This window comes from Arachis hypogaea, chromosome 8 (assembly GCF_003086295.3).
Source record: "Arachis hypogaea cultivar Tifrunner chromosome 8, arahy.Tifrunner.gnm2.J5K5, whole genome shotgun sequence".
NCBI lineage: Eukaryota > Viridiplantae > Streptophyta > Magnoliopsida > Fabales > Fabaceae > Arachis > Arachis hypogaea.
Window position 1 is genome coordinate 36,775,138 of NC_092043.1, and position 21,078 is coordinate 36,796,215.

A 21,078-nucleotide genomic window follows, 5' to 3' on the forward strand; every position below is an offset into this window, starting at 1 on the left:
CGTCGCGTTCTTTCTCTAGTGCAGTCACCCGCCCTTGAGCCACGCCGACTTGACCCTCCAAAGCCATTTCCCGCTCGACAAGTCATGAAACGGTGGCATCAGACTCCTCCAGTTTTTTCTCAGCAGCAGAGGCCTTATTTTCGGCAGCCTGGAGCTTCTCATTAGCTTGGGTAAGTTGCTCCCGAAGAGTTTCAACTTCACGTTTAAAAGTATTGTTGGCCTTCCCGGCAGATTCCAACCTCTTGCAGAGAGATTCCATCCCAGACAGCTCAAACTCGGCCTTCCGAGCTATCACTACGCCGCGCAGGAGGGTACGATACATCCACCTCGCTTGCCTGGCAAGAGATGACTTGTGGAAATGCTCTTCAGTGTCGGGAATCAACTGAGCGTCTATGAAAGTCCCGGCGTCAAAATTTTTCTCCATCACAGTAAGAACCCCCTTAGGACTGCTGGACGTTTTCCTCCTTTTGAGGCTGGGCACCTCTTCCACATCATCGTTGGCCACTGGGTTGGACGTTGAGCCCCCAGTGCCGACCACTTCGCGGAAAGGGGAAACGCACACCTCTTTGGTCCCGACCTCATCTGCCACAGCCCCCTGCTCGGAAGTGGCCTTGCTCTTGTCCTCCGGGGGAGCAGTCGACTTCTCATTGGCCGTCTCATCGTCACTTCCACACAAAAAGGTCTGGAACAAGTCTGGGAGACCCATCACCTCGGGAGACATCCCCACTGAAATAGGAAAGGAAAATTGTTTAGTCGCAATGGAATATTGAAAAAAGCAAGAAACTAAAAGCAAAGCAAGTTAAAACTTCTCATAAATATAGTTCCGACCGACTTCCCGATCACCCATGAGGAGGTGAGGATTCACATGATTCCTCCCGAAGACTGCCAATAACACATCGGCAATCCTCCTATCCACGGCGGACATACCCTTGTAGGATACTTTAATAAAGGCATTGGACCCCGCCTCGAAGCTCCAATATGGCGGGATGAGGCGTGCCCCCTCTAACGACAGCCAGAAAGGCTGACGACCTATGACGGGGCGCACCTTGAAGTACTTATCTTTGAACCCGTGGTAGGAGTCCTCAAACAAGCCAAAAATCCTCCGACCTTGGGCAGACCAGAAGGATATGAACCCCTTCTTATGTTTCCCTTACTTCGAAGGGTTTGTAAGGTTGAAAAAGAAAAGAAAAACATCCACAGACACCGGCAGCTCGAGATATTCACAAACCATCTCGAAGCAGCGGATTGAAACCCAACTGTTCGGATGCAGCTGCGACGGTGCCACGGAAACCCGGCCCAGAAGCGCCATTTGGAAGGCGGAGAAAGGAATACGAACCCCTACTTGAGTAAACATGGATTTATAGAACCAAATCCAATCGGCAACTCGGGGAGCGCTGAAGTTGATCTCGTATAAACGCTCGTGGGGAGCCGGGACGAAGACGTCGTAGTTAGACTCCTCGTCGGTTCCGCCGCATAAGTACTCGTTCTGACGGAACTCGGTGAGCTCCTCCTCGCCCATTTGATTGGGGGAGTCCCTTAGATCGGAAACAACACAGGCGTAGGGGTCGTATGCTGCGGGAGAAGGGGAAGCCCGGGAGGCGATGCGAGCCATACCTACATGGGGGCACCACCCAGTTAGTCTAAAAGGTCGGTTGCTCGGAGTGAACGCAGAAACTACACCCAACCTATTCTGCAACTAAAACTAAACACGGCCAAAAGGTGAAACCCAAACAAACCCATCCTAAAATGGCCACCTCCCCCTAACGCGCCTACTTAAGATCAAGGATCAACCACCATGCAAAGTTAAAACAAACAACATGCAAAGGAAGCAACGGCAGAAGCAAAAGAACAACGAAAGAAGGTAAAAAGGATGCATAATTACCTGTATTAACTGCAAAAATCCGAAAGGAAGACAAGAACAATGCCCTGGAATCGCTGAAGGAGAAGAAGATAGGGATAGCTGAATTGGAAACGAAGAGATAAACGCCAGATGAATACCAAAGGCATCACAAAAGTGTTTTAAAACTACCACCAAAAGGAGCGCGAAAGGCGAGGGGCATATTAGTCTTTGCACGAAGGGTTTTAAACCCATTATGAGCATTTAATGCTCGACACGAAGAACGAGGCAATGAATGATCGCCCCAGCAACAAACAGGCACGCGCGCAAGAGGCACGTCCCCCCATGGACGGCCGACTTGGCGACAACGCATGAGATCAGAGATAACACGCCACCAACAGCCCACGCGACTACTGCTGATGGGTTGGGGGAACTGTTACGGCCTGGCCCAAAGGGAACTTGGGCCGACCCGACACACTAACCACCCGACCTGAACGGTCGGATGACGCACTCATATCCGGCCCGAACACGCGTCTGGGACAGCTGGCCGCCACAACTGTACAGGAAAACTTCGAGGAAGTGGGTTCTGCCCTCGTGGGACTCACATCTGACATAGTATATAAAGGGAGGGTCCTACTCCTCCCCCAAAGTACGTCACACATTCCACCTAATCTATTTCTCGCCTGCACACTAACTGACTAGAGCGTCGGGGTGTCTTTGCAGGTGACACCCCCTCCTTTCACAACGAGAGCTCGACTAACCGGCAGATCCGATCCCAGCACAATCTCTCCGGACGAAGCGTTCCCGCCACCTCAAATCTCCACCCGAACCGTCCGGTAACCGACCAACCGAACATATGTATATGGTAAATGCTATGGTGCCTATTATATTGTACCTAAGTTACTAAAAAGAGTAAACAAATAATATTTAATAAATTTTATATAATTTACTTTTTACTTTAAACATTTTATCTTTTACTTTAAAAAGTAAGTTAAATAATTTAGACACCATAACAAAGGCACCGTAGAAGTCACCTAGGTATATATGGATGTTCACTTTATTAGATTAGCAAAATTCATATCTTATACATAAATATAAGGGTTAAGTATGATTTTGATCTCTAACATATAAGTCGAAAATTTCTTTCGTCTCTAATCTTTTTTTTTTGTACACAAAATCGTCCCTAAGATTTAAAACCAAGTTTTAAAACCGTCATTTTTATTTAAATCTTAAAAGTTTGGACCAAATTATCCATAACAAAAAAAAATATAAAATAAAAAAACAAAGAAAAGTTAGAGAAGGAAAGTGTTTCTACTCCTGTGTAAGGAGCAGGGAAGAAGAAGAAGAAAAAAGGAAAGAAGAAGAAGTTGTCCACGATCCACCTTTGCCACCGCTTTCGCCACAAAAAATTTAAAATCAAGTTAAACCTTAAAAACTATTTTAAAGACCATTTTGTATGTAAAAAAAGGTTAGGGACCAAAAAATTTTTAGACCTATACTTTAAAAATCAAAATCATACTTAACCCTAAATATAAAAAATTAAAGATTTTTTTAAAATCATCCGTGCGTAATCAAAACTTTTTCAGTATTAGAAATGGCAACACTATTTAAATCTGTGGGTATCTACCCCACCCTTATCTGTTTGGGGTGGATAATTACCCGCTCCTGCACTAGAATAAATTTTTGATGGGGACAGATTCTTGGGTGAGGTGGGGTCGGATTTAGGTTAAACCCTCCCGAGTGTAATATATATATATATATATATATATATATATATATATATATATATATATATATATATATATATATATATATATTAATAGAATAATTAATAATATTATATTTAATTTTTTACTTTAATTATATTATGTATGTAATGATGTGTTATACATTTTAAAATTTAATTTTATTTGTTGAATTTTAATAATTATAAGGGCGGTAAAGATAAGGCGGGTATCCGGAAAAATGGGTTAAGATCTGTTTTTTACTATTCGCAGATAGAAACGGTAAAGGTTCAATGCGAATTATTGTAGGGAGGGACCGGGTCAGGTAGGGCGAAAATTCACCCCTGCCCCATTTATTTGATGCGAGTTGTTGTTAGTTCATTTATTCTATGCGAGTTAATTTTTTTTTATATTTTTTACTTTGTATTACGATTCTATTAATTTTATTAGAATACTAAAGAGTACTAAAAATATTAAAAAAATATTAAAATTTATTTAAATATTTAAAATAATTATTTAAATTTATATTTTTTTAGTAATTTTTTATTTAAAAATAATTTAAAATAATATAATTCAAACAATATTTAGTTTATTATAATCTATTTTAATATAAAAATTATCAAATATAAATCACATTAATACTAACTCACTTTTGACTAAAATCAATTTTGTAAAATTAATTTTATACAAATTTTTGTTTATAAACTTTAATGCAAACGCATATTAAATTTTAAATTTTAAATTATAAATTATAAATTTTAATAATTAAAAATAATAGAGTGTTGACTTTAAATATTAACTAATGTTAATAAAATATATTAGTGTCCTAATATTTTTCTTTTTTAATTTAAAGGTGACACATATTTAATTATTATCACCGTTATTTATATACATTGAATAAATGAACTGACATTCATTCTTTATATTTTTTAATTGATTAATATAAAATAGACTTATTATGACTATGAAAAATAAAGTTTGATCTATATATATATATATAAGACGCAAGAAATAAACAGAAGAGGAAAGGCACATATTACAAGCTACTGCAAAAATGTCGGCGGAGAAGAATAGTGAGGCGGTGGTGGAAAAGCTGAGCATCGACGAGATGCTTCAGAAGCACTGTGGCGAGTTCGGGAAGTGGCAGCTGAAGCACTTCGTTCTCACAAACCTTGCTTGGACCTTCTACGCCTTCCACATAATGGTGATGCCGTTCGCCGACCGCATTCCGGAGTGGCGGTGTGTTGGCAGAGATTGCGAGGGCGGTGGAAGTGTGTGCGAACTGAGTCCGGGGGAGTGGGAATGGGTTGGAGGACGCAGCGGCTCCACCGTGTCGGAGTGGGGACTGATTTGCGGTGATAAGTTCAAGGTTGGTCTTGTCCAGTCCATTTTCTTTGCTGGCTGCATGATAGGTTTGTTCTCTCTCTTATTATTCTTTTAAGCTTTTTCTAAAGCGTGAAAATTTTATGATAATATAATATTTATAATTTTATATACATAATATCTATAATTACATATTTATTATATTTAAAATTATATTATTATTTTAATAACAATTAAAAAATATTAAATAAAATAACTTTAAACTTTTTAGGTGATTTATTATTATCTTTTAAATATTATTAATTTTGTTTGGAAGTAATCCGTAAAAATTTTTGTAAAGACAACTAATTTAATTTGATATTGTTATTTTAATAAAAATAACTAATGTTTAAACAAAACTACTACTTAAAAAATTTATTTAGACGAAGTTGATTGAATTATCCTACAAAACAATTATAATTTGTTTATGATTTTTTATAAGTTTAATTTTAATATATTATTAATAAAAATTATTTTATAAAATTGTTTAATCAAGTTTATTTATTTTGATCATAATTTACATATTGATTGATGAAAGTAATTATTTTATTGATATAATAATATAATTAAATATATGTATAATTTTTTTTTATATTATCAATACATTAAAAATAAATTTTTTAATAAAAAATTATATGTCATCAAATATATATATATATATATATATATATATATATATATATATATATATATATATATATATATATATATAAATTGATGTTCAACTTTTTGGCCATTATATTGTGACTTGACAAGTCGTACCTACTAAATAATTCTAATTTAAATTTAGGTGAAAACTCAGGTGAAGTTGACGCCTGAGAGTCGTTGGATGAAAATTTAGTCAAATCAGTCAAATCATTTAACGACTCTCAGGTATCAACTTCACGTGAAGTCGACTTCACTTGAGTTTTCATCTTAAATTTATCAGTACCACATGACATGTGGGGTTATATAATTCTGAATATTGTTAAATTAAATTCATCAATAATATTATTAAAATTAATTATTAGTATATAATATAAAAAAATTTAAGTGTATCAGTATATTAGTATTTTAGTAATTTTTAATTATTGATTTTAGTTATAAAAAAATATAATATACTTAAGATTAATTGTTAAAATTTATTAAAATATCGGTATATTAGTATATTTAAATTTTTTTATAATATATATTAAAATATAAAATATATTAAAAATAAATTAAATAATTTACATATAAATATATTCAGAGAGATTTTAATATAAATATAGTATTTTTTTAAAATTCATATAGGATAATGAGTAGGTGGTGTTTGGTTTGATAAGGTTATTTATTTAATCACTATATGTAGATTGCATTGACGCCACATGTAACATGTTCTGATGAATCTATATATCTTCAAAAAGGAAATTTTGACTAACGCAAGAATAGGAGTGAACCACGAGATTGGCATGGAAGGCGAGGCCCCAAGCTTATAAAATATATATAATTAATTTTAATGTATAAATAATATTTTTAAAATTCAAAATAAAGGTAACGATGAAGGAGATGATTATGGTGAATTGGTGATAGCGATGGTATAAGCTAAAAAGTGAAACTGTATGGACAAAAACATGAGAAAATAGGCCCTAAGCATATTTAGATATTTTGTGTTTATTGGTTTTGTCACTAATTCTTCTATTTGGATATCAGAAATTTTAATAGTAACTGTGGTTGGAGGTTTTGTTTTATAGTGGGCTTTGTCTTAGGTGGCGAAAGGTATATTAAGGATTTTAGTGGTCTAAATAAAAAAATTAAAAAATAACATGGTAAATTACTTAAGTACCATCATCTTCTTACTCTTGTTTTTCTTCATAATAATAACCACCATCAAGCCACTTGCTGTATCTTTATCTTTCTTTCTAACAATAGCAATCACCACAATACTTATAAGTTACAACCAACATTATTAACAATATTATTAATAATTATTGTTTTTTCCTTTTCATGTTGTTAGGACAAGGTTCCTTGGCTCCGATCTAAGGCTCCACAATCATAGATTTCATAAACTGGTTTGGGATAAAATAGTGGTAAAAAGTAATAATTAATCTTTATACCATTTTTAACACCAAACTGAACTAATCTTTGATGACTGGGTTGTATGCCTTGTTAAATGGTAACTAATATACAACTTCAATGTCTTGCCGCCAGTTGCACTTCACAGATCCAATATGTTGTGTTTTAGACTAAACTTCAATAAACGACGAGTTCACTTGGTCAAAAATGCTATGAATGCTTCATACTCATGATAGGTAGCAGGCAGTGGCGGAGCTTGAAACGAAATTTTGGGGGGCCAGATAGAAGATAATTGTCAAGATGCTTTTGATATGAATCTCATTTAAGATAAGCTCGTCTAACCTCATCTTTCTGATTTGGGTAATATTGCCAAATTTAAAACCATTTTTCAGGGTATCGTTCTAAAGAATTAAGGTCAAACTCATTAGACGTAACTCTTTAAACTTTTGAAGGTTGTATCTTACTTTCTTCGTGATTCATTAAAGTAGAAGAACTATCTACAAATGTTGATATTATAAAAGTTATATTTTTCCTTTTTGAATATTAGCCTTCCTCTTAAAAAATGCATCATCAACTCTTTGATTTTTTATGACTATTTTATATAAAAATTTGAATATATATCCAGTAAAATATGTAAAAAAGAAATTAGAAGAACAAATATTAAAATTTATAATATTTATTGAATTTTTTTATCAATTTATACGCATACAATAATATCAATACTTATTGAATATTCTAATATTTTTTATCATATAAAAAATTATATTAAATTACATAAATAAAAAATACCTAATTTTTTATATTTGAACTCAAAGGTAAAGGGAGTGTTGCTTATTGAATAGAGAGCTGCGAAATGCGAATACACTCAATTCATTCCAAATCCAATATATTTTGAATGTTTAAAACTAAAAATTATTGTGCAATAAAAGCAAGAGATGAAGATTAAACTTTGGTATTTTAAGTCATAATAAAATATTTGAGCCAATTGAACTATTTTTTATTTTTTAAAAAAGTATTACTAATATTTTTAATAAAAGTTTGGGGGGGCCATGGCCACCCCTTGTCTGAACTAAGCTCCACCACTGGTAGCAGGTGATGCGTGTTGTTTTTTATAGGAGCTTTTATTTTTACTTCAAAGATCACATTAATTGGAGAAAAATAATAATCAAATATCATTTTCTATAAAAAGAGAAAGATAGTAAAGTGGATGATAGGACAAAGAGGGAATAAGTTGAGAAAAAAAGAATAAAAAAGTAAAATAAAAATTTTACAAATGTTGAATAATTAATTTATATTATTATAATTTTTAATATATAATAATTATTTAATCTAAACCATTCATCACTATTTTTTAATGGTTAAGATGAAAGATTCTATTTGGACCACCAAAATCCAAATATACTTTCACCACCATAGAACCAGCCTTGTTTAGTGGCATATTATATGTCTCCCAATTATCACATCCAGGTTCAAGTCTCACAAGAGAAAAAATAAATCCATGTAGTGTGTGTGGTGCATGAGAAGATATACATTTCTTTTTGGTAGTGATAATTGATGAGAGATTATTCGTTTATCATAACATGTATGGTAAAGTAAATGTATGTAAACATGATACATCGATAGAGTAATAATTTTCAGGAGCTGGAATATTTGGTCACCTTTCGGATTCATTTCTAGGAAGAAAAGGTTCACTCACAGTGGCATGTGCTCTAAACGGCATCTTTGGTTGCATAACAGCATTTTCTCCTAACTATTGGATCTACACCATCCTTCGCTTCCTCACCGGTTTCAGCTCCGGTGGCGTGGGTCTCTGCGCCTTCGTTCTTGCCACCGAGCCAATCGGTCCCACCAAGCGTGGCTCTGCCGGCATGTCAACCTTCTACTTCTTCTCATCTGGAATCGCACTCGTCTCACTTGTTGCCTACATTTTCCAGATGTGGCGCCACCTCTACATCGCCGCCTCCATCCCCTCTCTCTTGTATGTCTTCATTGTCATTCCTTTCCTGTCCGAGTCCCCGAGATGGTACCTCGTTCGAGGAAGAATAACCGAGGCCACACAGATAATGGCATTGATTGCTTCCTCGAATGGGAGGCATCTCCCCAGTGGGGTTTTCCTCGCACTTGACGAAGAATCATCAACTAATGATGAAGAAGAAGAAGAAGAATTTCTGATGGAGGACAAAGTTGCACAAATTGGATCCATCGTGGACGTGATTCGATTCCCAATGACAAGAACAAGGTTACTCGTTGCAATAGTTCTCAACTTTGTAGGGTCTTTGGTTTACTATGGTATAAGCTTAAATGTGGTTAATTTGAAAACCAACCTTTACATGAACGTAGCGTTGAATGCGATCGCCGAGATGCCGGCGTTTGGAATAACGGCGGTGTTATTAGAAAGGTACGGAAGGAAGCCGTTAACGATAGGAACAATGTGGTTTAGTGGATTCTTTTGCTTGTTGGGTAGTTTGACGAAGAATGTTGGGATTTGGAAGATTGTGAGAATGGTGTGTGGTATTTTGGGTGTATTTGGAATGGCTGGGACTTATAATTTGTTGTTTATATACACGGCAGAGTTGTTTCCGACGGTAGTGAGAAACGCGGCGCTAGGGTGTACTAATCAAGCGGCGGAAATGGGGGCGATATTGGCGCCGATTGTGGTGGTTTTGGGAGGGTGGTTGCCGTTTGCAGTGTTTGCGGTAAGCGGGATAGTGGGTGGAGCATTTGCATTTCTTTTGCCGGAGACTCATAACCAGCCATTATATGATACATTTGCTGGATTGGTGGCAGCAAGTGTGTGATTGTAAAAATGTTGTTTAAGTCATGGAACAAATATTATTGCTTACAACCTAATTGGTGCCATGATGAGCAGCCAATTACCCGGTATTCATGTAATAAAAAGACAGTGCAAGTAACTTTTTTTTGTCACTTTTTATGTCTGTAATGTACATGCCTTTGTCTTGTTTATATTATATGATAGAAAAAGAAACATCAGCCAAAATGAAGTATAAAGTATCAGAGATTATGGTCGGTCATGCATAAATAATAATTAAACTTTGTGGAGATGCGGGGGATCGAACCCCGTGCCTCTCGCATGCAAAGCGAGCGCTCTACCATTTGAGCTACATCCCCGGGTTGGAAGATTCTTGTCAATAATACAAATTTGTTTAATATTTTTTAGGATCATCCTTAAGCCCAAAATGCTCGAAAGAGCTAGTATGGCTAGATAATCTTTTAGGAAACGTTTCAAATATATCATAGTTTTTGGTGTTCAATACTTTTAGATATTGATCTCAATCATGTATATAATTTACAATTGAAATTAATGTTTAAAATTAATTTTATGATTGAGATTAATGACTAACAAAATTGAAATACTTGTTAGAACTATAATATATTTAAAATGTTTTCAATCTTTTTTTTTTGGTTGTGAAATAAGATGGGACATTAAGGTGTTGATTGGTTTGAGCATTTAATGAAAATAAAAACAAGGCATGAAAATATAATTGATTTAATATTTTGAAATGTTTTTAATGAAAATATTTTTTTTTAAAAAATAAAACAAAGTTGAAACCACTTTTTTTTTTTCAAAATTTTCAGTTATCATCTTTGAAAACATTTTCATTTCAAAATACCGGATTTTCAGTTTTAAGTTTAACATTCGAATCTTTCCAACTCCTCTTTTTATGCGTTGATTTTTTTTCTCCCTCTTCTACTATCAATTCCATGCACCGATTATTTTTCTCCTCCCTCTTCTACCATCAATTTCATGCACTGATTTTCTTTTTCTCCTCATTCTTCTACCATTAGTTTTCTAACATGTCAACTCCTCTCTTTATTGCTATCAAGTGTTGTTGTGAGGTCTTTTATTTTTTAATCCGCTTATACAAACATCTTTTTGAAAAAGTTAAAATAAAACTTTTAATATGATCAATTTTTAAATAAAATTTTATTAATTAATTTTAATATAAAAATAACATCATTTTTTAATATAAGTATAAAGATAAGATGAGGTCTTTTAAGTTCAACTAAAATATCAAAATACAGCAAACAGTGCTAGAAGCAGTAAAAAAAGAACTAATAAAAATATGATCAATTTAGTTTTACAATTTAAGATTAAATAAGTGTATTTATTGAATTCTTTTGTTTAATACTGAGTACGTTCTAATTGAATTAAAAAAATTATAATGAATAATAGATTATCTATTAATCTTTTATAGTCTTATTTTTTAATGGTAAATCTATATGAATATAATTAATTATTTTGAGATAGTAATTTATTTAATATTTAATATTGTATAAAAATAAATTATTAAATTAATAAAAAATTAAATAACTAATTTGTACATTTAATAAAAATATAAAAAACTAGCATATCACTTATTATATCTAAAGGTCGCACGTGATATTAAAACAAATCTCGAGTTTAATTAGAAGGGTACTAAACCTTAGAAAAAGGACAAGCGTCAAAGACAATATCCACAAGAATTTGAAAGAATTGTTAGGGTCACAAGTAATAAAGGATGTACAAGAAATAAAGAGTGTCGAAAAGAAAAATTAATTTGGCAACCTAAGGAACGACCTCCGAATCAGAGAAGAGCAATGGAACAACAAAAGGAATAACAGTGTGGTAGTTTGAAACAAAATCAAGTTGAGTTAAAGAAGTATAAAATCATGGAAGGATTAAAAATTTAAAAATTTATTATTAAGAACACCTTCTAAAACACTTGAATATAAAGAATGAAAAATTTAAGGAAGACCACCTCATGTTCTAAAAGAAAAGATATGTAACTCGCATTTTACCAAAGGAAGTCAAAAGAAAATTTAATTGCATTTCATCCAAACGGTTTTCAAGTAAAAGACAGAATAGGTGAGGTTTGAAAAAAAATGAAAATCAATTGTGTTAAGGCTAAAATAATGTCTCACCATTCTTGAAAGACATGTAGGTGCTCAATTAGATAAGATTGTGCAATGGAATCGCGGCAAAGTTGGAAGGAGTCAAATTTTGTTGGAAAAGAAAAGTCTGGAATAAAGTTTTAAACTACACAAACTTTCAAAATTCATATTCAAACTCCATTTAGAAAAGAAATTTTGAAGTAAAATTTGCTTATAGGTCAGTAAAGAAAATAAGTGGTGCATTATAAACAGATAGGTTCCCACTAATTAAGGAAGCTTTTCAAAACTTCATTTAAAATAGTGCATGCCAACTTTAAAACAATTTTGTCAAGTTTAAAGAATAGCTATGGATGCAATTAAGCGACAAAATTTGATTTAAAATATCTTAAGAAGGAAATCCAAAACTTGTTTTAAAAATTCACATCAAAACATCAAGAATACACTTGAAATCGCCATCACCTAGGGACATTCAAGAATATTAAGATGTACTGAAAAAGAAATCAAGTTATATGAAAAAGGATCTTAAATCAAGGGAGTTCAAACAAGATTTATGAGGCATGAGACATCAAACAAGCTTTCAATCGATCCAAAAGAATACAAAACTCGTAAGAAAAGACAACTCGATCAATAGTGAATTTTCGAAAAATAACCTTTGACTAAACAAAGACAAATAAGAGGACAAACGGTGCACTAGATTGAAATAAATTCGGGATGACTCGAACGAGTATGAGATTCACAAGAAAAGGAAATCTAAGACTAATGGTGATGTTTATAACAGTAAAAGAATAATTAAAAACAGAACCAAGTATATTATTCAAAGAAGTGAAACGCTTAAACAGGAATTGGCCAGTTCTTAAAAGGAAGGATATGAGCCCAATACTTAAAAAAAAAAACAATAATTGCATAGACAATGTGTTATACTAAACCAAATTCAAATTAAAAATAAATTAAGTGAAGTTTGTTAAATGAAAATCAACGGAAAAGAGGCAAAAATCTTTCTTTTGAAGAATTCCTAAATACATAATCAAATAAAGATATTCGTAAAAACTGTAATAAAGTTGTTAGGAAATCAAGTTGTATTTAAAGTAAATATATTTTCATAAATCAGAAAAGGAACAGGTGAGGTATTGAAAACAATTAGTTTTAAACTATTTATGGAACTTTCAAAGTTTATATAGAGAAGTGTATATCAAATCAAAAGCGATTTTGTTAAGATTTGAAGAATGCTTATAATTATCGTTAAATAAGAGGAAAACTAAATCACAATTTGCTTACAAAGGACTCGGAATAAGAATTTAAAAAGGTATACTACATCAAAATAGGTTCAAATATATATCAAAGAATACATGACTCAAGAGGAAGTGCCTAAACAGAGAAGGAAAATACACTAAGGATTTTAAGCAGACATATGCAGTTAGGATCAAACAAGAATGTATATGAACAGAGGAATAAGTTTGAAAAAATCAAACTACTATTCAAAAGAAAAGGCAACAAGAACTTCAAGATAGACTAGGAAAGAACAAGTCACATGATTCCAATAGAATTCAAGACACATAATCGAGTAACCTTGAGAAATAGTCTCTAACATTTCCAAAATCCATGATTCGCGTTATCTATAACTCGTATATCGTCTATGATAACCGATGAATGTTTTCATATACATAATCCACTAGCTATTAAGCCGGCCAAACTCAATACCAGGAATTATGCAATGCAAAACTAATGGCATTATCAATAGACTGTCATGTGCATAAAGCTCTAATTCTCATTATCGGAACAAGACCTACTACATGACAGATGTCCAGAGTATGCAATTGAAGCATAGTCTGTCAATTCCTCAAGCTCTACAAGAAAGACTGCTCTGATACCATAATGTAACACCCTAACTATCAAAATGATACGCTTCCGGCTGCGCCACTCTGATAGCTCGGGTATCACGACCACTCTTATAATATTTAATACTAAAATATGAGCATGTTTAAAATTTTAAACCGTATTTTTCAAAAACTTACATCCATACTTACATTGCAAATTGCAATACTCATAGAGAATACATGTAAATATATATACTCAAATATTTTTACAGGCATTACATAATTGAGTTCCTATCCCTCTTATAAGAACTTGTAAGGATAAAGGCGAGAGAAAAGTAACTATTACAATACATCATATAAACAGAAAACAGAATAAACTTTTCGTGACTTCTTCGTCCATATCCTGAAAAAGAAACACCTGTAGGGGAGTGAGAACATTGTCCTCAAAAGGGTTCTCACTATAGGGTCACAGAATTATTATAATAGGATACGTGAAAATAAAAACTGTTTTTAAAGTACAGTGATTGTTACCCGCCTTATGTATCTTTTCAAAACCATAGATCCACGTTCAAAATTCAAAATCCTTTTTAAAAGAGAAATCCACTAATTCTCCAAAAATCCAAACCTTTTTAAAAGAGTTTTTTCTAGACAGTATGAATGACCAAACTGTTCCAAGCATAGATTCATTAAGTTTATGCTGAACCAGTTTAGTTTTTCATACTTTACTAAACTAAAAACACAAACTGTTCACAGCCTTTGGCCCATGACATAATCAATCACGGCCATAGGCCCAAACATTTCAATCAACAGTCAATCCACGACAATCCAACCAATTTTCAGTCACAAACACAAGTAAGAAGGTTCAAACACAATCAAGCAGTTATATCAAGTAGAGCAATTAGCAATTAGACATAATTATTCACGTAGGCAAACCAATTACAATATGCATACCCAGACAATATCATGTAGATTCATATGATGAATGACGGCCCTATAGCTAATGAGTCTCATCTGTCGGTTATCAAGCCAATTCGACAAATCCAGTTTGCTAAACCCTTGGGGCAGCAACCCCCTCCCCATGTATCACATATCATCAACCAGGAAAGGGTTTCAAGCGCAGGAGCATATTGTTCATCAGAGTCGGCGTCGGCATCTTCAATATCCACGGTTATAGCTCCAGCAATGAGGTCTCCAAACTACCTTCGTGGCAAACAGAGGTGGTAGTGGTCCTAATGGAGCTCATGTGCCATTTTAGGTAGCAGGTCGTGCAGCGTATCTGTCCTGGTAGCTTCTTTTCCGCTTCAGACAGCTTTCTATGCTGAAGGACGTTCTGGTGGAGGAGCCTCGTGTTGTAGAGCCCTTCCAATAGCCCAGAATCATAGAAGATTTAATGGGGTTTCAATGGCGGTCTCTTATCTCCGGCGACTTTTCAATCGGCGTCTCTCTGTGAGTCAGCAGCAACACGCATTACATCTTGAGTGCCTTCGTCTTTAATGAAGGATAGCTCTAAGTCTTGATTCTTAGGACTAGGGGGGAAGATCTCATTAGGAGGGAGATGGTTGTTGTTACTATTTTCAAATTGTTTTTTTTTTTTTGCGGGTGTTTTTTGGCTAATCATTTATCACAAAAAAAGGAAATAGGTTGGTTATTCACGGGGTCAAGCAGGCGATTGATAATTGTTTGTCAATAATCCCCAACGAACACTTGGGATCGGTCGAATAGCGCAAACCAGAGGTTGGCCAATTTAGTTTATAGACGTTCTGTGCAATAATTAGTCGATCAATTGAATCGGTTGACAAACGATCTATCTATTAGTGGATTTTGTTTTGTTTTTCCCATTAGATGTGAACACAACATATTACTAGAAAAAAGGGATCTCCCAAAAGGTATACCAATAAAAAACTAAATGTGGTATGAGAGAGGTGAAATTAATAGAACTAGAAGAAGGGGAAAGAGCTTCGAATTCGATTAAGGATTTGAAGGAAGAATTGCCAATAGCTTTCCACATGACATCAGGGACTGCTCCGCAGTTATGGATTCCTGCTCGAAGATGAACATGTTGCGAGCTTTTCGCATTTTCCAGCTTCAAATTTCCCACTCCATAAAGGTTCGCTTGTTAAGATGATTGCTCTTGAAGAGCGATGTTGCACGAGACCAGCTTTGCCAGAAGGAGGTCGAGCCATTGCATATAACATTTCTAGGTACGGTGCTTCTTTTCCATGTCTCATTAGTCTTCACACATTCAAAGATACAATGATTAATGGTTTCCTGGGCTGATTACAATGGCGGCAAATAGGGGAGATTGTTTGGATGCGGCGGTGGAGGTTTTTGGAGCACATGCAGCTTTTCATGGAGGCTCTTCCAAAGAAAGATTTTAATTTTTGGCTGCAGGGGAAGCTTCCACAAGTCTCTCCAGGTCTCTTTATGCTTCATCGAATTCGAGAAAACTCAATTGAAAGGTGCAAGAAAAGGTAAGCAATCTGGTAGCCTGAACTCACTTTGTACTTCCTACTCTTTATTTTTGTCCAGTAGAGTTGATATTCTCAATTGGTTATGTTTATTGATAAAATCATCTATGCTACTACTGTTGAAAAGTGCTGCTGAATAAATTCCCGATTTTATGTGTTATCTGGCCTTATTAGATCTCTGATTCCGAGGTTAGGAGGAAAAAAAAGGCTGATTCGGGCTAGGGGTGCACAGACCCGGCCCGGCCCGAAGGCCCGGTCCGGTCCCGAATACTTTAAGAACTAATTTGGAGTGATTTCATCGGGTTTAGGGTCGGGTACGGGTCTCAAAAATAGACCCGGTCATTATTTCGGGTCGGGTCCGGGCCATAGCTCGGGTCACCCGAAGTCGGCCCGGTGGCCCGGTCATCATACACAATTAATATTTTGTGTTATTAGTGATGGATCATGACTATTCTTACGTGGAATTTAAGTATTGTAAACCTTAATATTTTGTGTTATTAGTCATTATAAGCCTATAAGTTAATGTTTTATGTTTAGAATGCATAAGATTTTAAACTAATACATAAGATTGTGTTATTTGTATTGATTTAAATATTTGGTATTATTAGACAATATTAGGATTGATTGTGGTTATGCTTTAATATTGATTGTGGTTATGCTTTAATTTTGAAGAATGGTTGGTTCTTGTTATATTTTTCTAAGTGAATTTTACCATGTTAACTAATGGTTGGAGCCTTGGAAATTTGGATATTTTTACATGCTAGTTTACAATAAGGTATCAACGTAATGTAATATTAACGGCCCAGTTTTCACCCGGTATAATTGTGACCCGAAAGTGTATTCGTTTCATCGGGTCTAATAAATAGACCCGGTGTATATTTCGGATCGAATCTGGGTCACATCAAACCCGGTTTCACCCGACCCATGTGCACCCCTAATTCGGGCCAAGCCACGGGTCTCGGAACAGGTTGATGGAGTCACCAGTACCAACATTTCAATACAAACCTTTTTCTAGTACTTTTCGACCTTCCAGCAAATTCTTTCAACCCTAAAAAGGTGCATTCCCTGATTCTGCATTTAAAACATTACTTTACCGATAATATTTTTTTTTTAGCATTCTGCTAATAAGGACTGAGATTGTGTTGATATTTTTCAGCATTGTTTAACTAGCTAGGAATGCTAGATTTTAAATTCTTATGTCTTTAAAACCTAGACCACCTTCAACCTTAAGTCTCGACATAAAATCCCTGCTTATTCAGGCCATTTTGCCCTTAGATGTACGAATACAACATTTTGTGTTATACATAAAAACGTATTTTCATTCACATCATACAATAACCATTCATAAATACATCATTTTTCTAAACATTTTTAGTTTCTAGCTATTTACTCCTAGACCATATATATCAATATATACTTCTCAATACAATAGATACAATTGTTTATGAATTGTCCATCAGAACATGAATGGCGTTGGAGAGAATGCTGGCATAATCGTGGGCATGGTGTTTCGTCTGCGAATTACACAAAATAACATTAGAACCGAGATTGAATTATGAGCCATATGCCAAGTTGCCAACATAAACCAAATTCAAACAGGGTAGAAGTGAACATACAAAATGTTCCAATTAATGTTCCAATTTTCCGCCCCAAATTCCACAATGCTAAACTTACAAGCAAACTAATCTAATCCTTTTACCCTGTGGCCTAACAATAACCCAATAGCTAGGTGGATCAAATACTCACGTAAACTATTCCTTCAGCTCCTAATTTTTCTTTAACGTATAAAATAAAATAAAATACTAAAAACGATGATTGGTGCTGACTTTTTTTTCCCAGTAATATATGATAATTGTTTTTTCCCTTTTTTTTTTCACTTCATAACTTTTTTTTTTTAAAGAAAAAATACCCATTTTATTTTTTCTTTTAAATTCAAGTTTTATGAATTACTGTTAAGAAGTAGTTAATTTTCCATTTCTTTTCAATCGTGTGGAACTGTAGATACATTTGTAAGACTCTTAAATGTTTGTATAAAGAAGAAATAACTTAAATTCAAACCTTCAATAATTTTGTTCAGTTACCCTTTTAGTCATAGTGATTGATGAATAATAGTAAATAATTAATTTAATAATATTTTTTCTCCACTTACCTGTAATCATAATCTCCATCGTCACTGTAATAACGCCGCTGAACCCTCACTGCCGGAGCCACAGCGGCGCCACCGCCACTCCTCCTCCTAACATCCCTTCCAGCCCCCGGCCCTCCCCTCTCGCGCGTAGCCGCCGCGCCGTCCTCGGAAATCGATCCTAGCGAGGGTCGCCAATCCGGCGCCCCTCGCTTTTTGCGGCGAAAATTCTGCGACGGCGGCGGAACCAACGGTTTCGTAGAGTAACCAGAATCCTCGGATCTAAGATTCGAAGTGCCGCAGCAATAAACAAAGTCCAACAAAAACCTCATTGAAAAAATTAAAAATAAAAATATATATAATCCAAGAAAAAGAAACAGGAAAAGGAACTAATAATGGTAGGTTCCTAATGCTATAGAATTTTTAGTGGAAAAAATTAAAAGAAAAAACAAAAACAGGTTCCTATTTATTCTGTTTAGCATATAGCTACGTATGACTATGTTTCTGTGTTGTGAGTTGTGACTTGTGAGCGACTGAATTTGGGACTTTATAACAGGCGCTTAATAATGAACATAACTGTCCGAGGGGATGAGATTCGTCGTTATCCGTTGCATGCTGAGAATTTACCCTTTGGTTATGGTGTTAATTACGGGTTGTGCCATTACTTTCAAGTGCCGGTACCATCTCGCGTCGTGGTAGTTACTGGTTAGTGGTTAGTGGTGTTTTGGGTTTGTGTTGTGTTGAGCATTGAACTGGGCCCACTGTGGGGCTTCAATGTGGGGGCTTTTATGGGCCATGAGCCCACGTGCTGAGCGGGATTTTGATTTGCCAACACCTTCCCTAAAATATTTTTAGTTTTATATGTTAAATGAATAATTAAATAGTAATTATGATTACTTGTTGATAAGAAAAAAAGCTTTTTATATATACACGGTATTAGAAGAATCATTTAATTTTGTGTTAATATTAAAATCTATTCATGTATATTTAATACCACAAGATAAAATTAGACAATTATTTTTTAAGTATTGACTTCAAAATAGTTTTTAATATAATATTTTATAAAAATATTATTTATACACTAAAATTAGCCACTAAAATCAACCACTAACGTATTTGTGTATAAATACATGTATAATTTAATTTATTTTTAATATATATTTATATTCTAATATATATTTTATATTAGTTGCTGATTTTAGTAACTGATTTTGGTATATACGTGATATAACTTAATATTTTAATATTGTCTACCGAAAATATTTAATCTTATGTGAGATGAGTAGATGGTATTCGCAAATAATTAATTTTTCATGAAGACTTATACAAACAATTAAAAAAAATTTATAAAATGAATAGTTAAAAATAATTAAATAATAATTTAATTAAATATATTAAATTATTTAATATATTTTAATTATTCATTTTATATGAAAATATTTATATTTGAATTTTCATCGTACTAAAAAGACCTAAGAGTCATTAGCGAAAATTCGAAAAGACATTCCAACGTCTTCCTTCGGACTCAAAAATCAAATTTGAAACTTTTTCAATAAATTTCTTTATTTATTTTCACATTGCCATCTAAATAAAAGTTCATTCATTGTGTAATTCTTCTGGTTAAAGAAATGAGTGGATGATGATGATGGAATTAAACAAAGAATAATAATAATCCGTTAAGGCTATAGCAAATCGCCATTTGCCAAAGAGCCCTATCCGGAAATGTATAAAGAGATTGATTCCTGAAGCCGCCGTTGTCCGGTTTTGGGTCCCTTTATTTTGTATGTATATCCGATAATATGTTATTTTGGCTTTTTTGGCTTAAATAAACTGCTCTCTCCCCACAAGCCCCATAGGCCATAGCCTAGGCAGTAGGCATAGAATAATTTTAATGCTCATATGTTTTTCATTTTACAAATTCGAAAACTTAAGAAAATCATGAGATATTTTTGGAGATAAATTTTATGGATATTTATGATTGTGTATTTGTTGATTAAAAGTGGAAGTGAAAGTACCGATGAACAGCAGTGAGATATATATATAAAACAAGGGCAAGTCTTTGAACCTTGCCAATCTAATTAGAGTGGCTCCTTTTCCGTTTGGCTATGTTTTGATTAAGATGATAAATTTGATGATGACTGTCAAGATAATTTTTTGCTATTATATGAATAATTTGAAGATGTAAAAATAGAATAAAGTACGATTTTAGCCTCTAAAATATAGGTCAAAAATTTTATCCGTCTCTAATTTTTTTTATTCGAATTTGTTTCTAAGGATCAACTAGGTTTTAAAATCGTTTTTTGAAGAAAAATCTTTTTAAAGACGATTTTATTCTTGTGTGTCGTCAGTTTATTTTCAGCTCCGTCATCCTCTCTTTATACACCATCTTGATCATCCTCTCTTTATACGCCTTTTTTTTCTGCTTCCACTTCCGATCAGACACTTTTCCAGCAATCACTTCATCGTAGGTCGACCACCTGAATACCGGCTTGTTCGAGTCGTTCGATGAAGGTACGGGGAATCTCTTGCCTCGTGAGGAACGGTTTTGTTGGTGTCCATCGAAACTTTGCCGCCGTTTTCATCAGTGTTTGTGTTGATGTCGTTTTCACAAGTGCTTGTAGGTTTTGTCACTAAAACCCTCGTTGAGGAACCAGAAATCAACCATGCACACCATCTTTGTGGTAACGTGTGATGTGCAGCAATGAAACCCTCATATTTGTCTTTCAACATCTCTACCACTCGTCTTTTCACCTTGTCTTTGCCCACCATTTCTGTCGTGGTTGTTGTCCCGCCTTTGTCCACCGTCTCCCTCATCCCTGGT

The 21,078-nt window shown here is 34.2% G+C and overlaps 2 protein-coding genes and 1 non-coding gene across 3 annotated transcripts; 1 reads left to right on the plus strand and 2 right to left on the minus strand.

Annotated features, from left to right (window-relative positions):
- Window positions 1-4,495: 4,495 nt before the first annotated feature.
- Window positions 4,496-9,882, plus strand: LOC112707281 (organic cation/carnitine transporter 4). Its single transcript, XM_025758958.3, has 2 exons — window positions 4,496-4,973; window positions 8,596-9,882. Exons 1-2 carry the CDS (start codon window positions 4,616-4,618, stop codon window positions 9,753-9,755), a joined length of 1,518 nt encoding a protein of 505 aa, XP_025614743.1. The 5' UTR covers window positions 4,496-4,615; the 3' UTR covers window positions 9,756-9,882.
- A 131-nt stretch (window positions 9,883-10,013) lies between these two features.
- On the minus strand, window positions 10,014-10,086 carry TRNAA-UGC (transfer RNA alanine (anticodon UGC)). Its single transcript has one exon. It is a non-coding gene; the product is annotated as a tRNA-Ala (tRNA).
- A 7,337-nt stretch (window positions 10,087-17,423) lies between these two features.
- Window positions 17,424-18,854, minus strand: LOC112707282 (uncharacterized). The gene is made up of 2 exons (XM_025758959.2): window positions 18,282-18,854; window positions 17,424-17,646 (listed from the first exon to the last, which is right to left on the minus strand). The coding sequence occupies exons 1-2, from the start codon at window positions 18,587-18,589 to the stop codon at window positions 17,589-17,591; spliced, it is 366 nt and encodes a 121-aa protein (XP_025614744.1). The 5' UTR covers window positions 18,590-18,854; the 3' UTR covers window positions 17,424-17,588.
- Window positions 18,855-21,078: the final 2,224 nt, after the last annotated feature.

Excerpts from the sequence above, each read along its gene's own strand:
- LOC112707281 (XM_025758958.3), top strand. The coding sequence starts at position 4,616 with ATGTCGGCGGAGAAGAATAGTGAGGCGGTGGTGGAAAAGCTGAGCATC. Across the intron at positions 4,974-8,595 it reads CTTTGCTGGCTGCATGATAG|GAGCTGGAATATTTGGTCAC; the intron begins GTTTGTTCTCTC and ends AATAATTTTCAG.
- LOC112707282 (XM_025758959.2), bottom strand. The coding sequence starts at position 18,589 with ATGAGGTTTTTGTTGGACTTTGTTTATTGCTGCGGCACTTCGAATCTT. Across the intron at positions 17,647-18,281 it reads GATGGAGATTATGATTACAG|ACGAAACACCATGCCCACGA; the intron begins GTAAGTGGAGAA and ends TGTAATTCGCAG.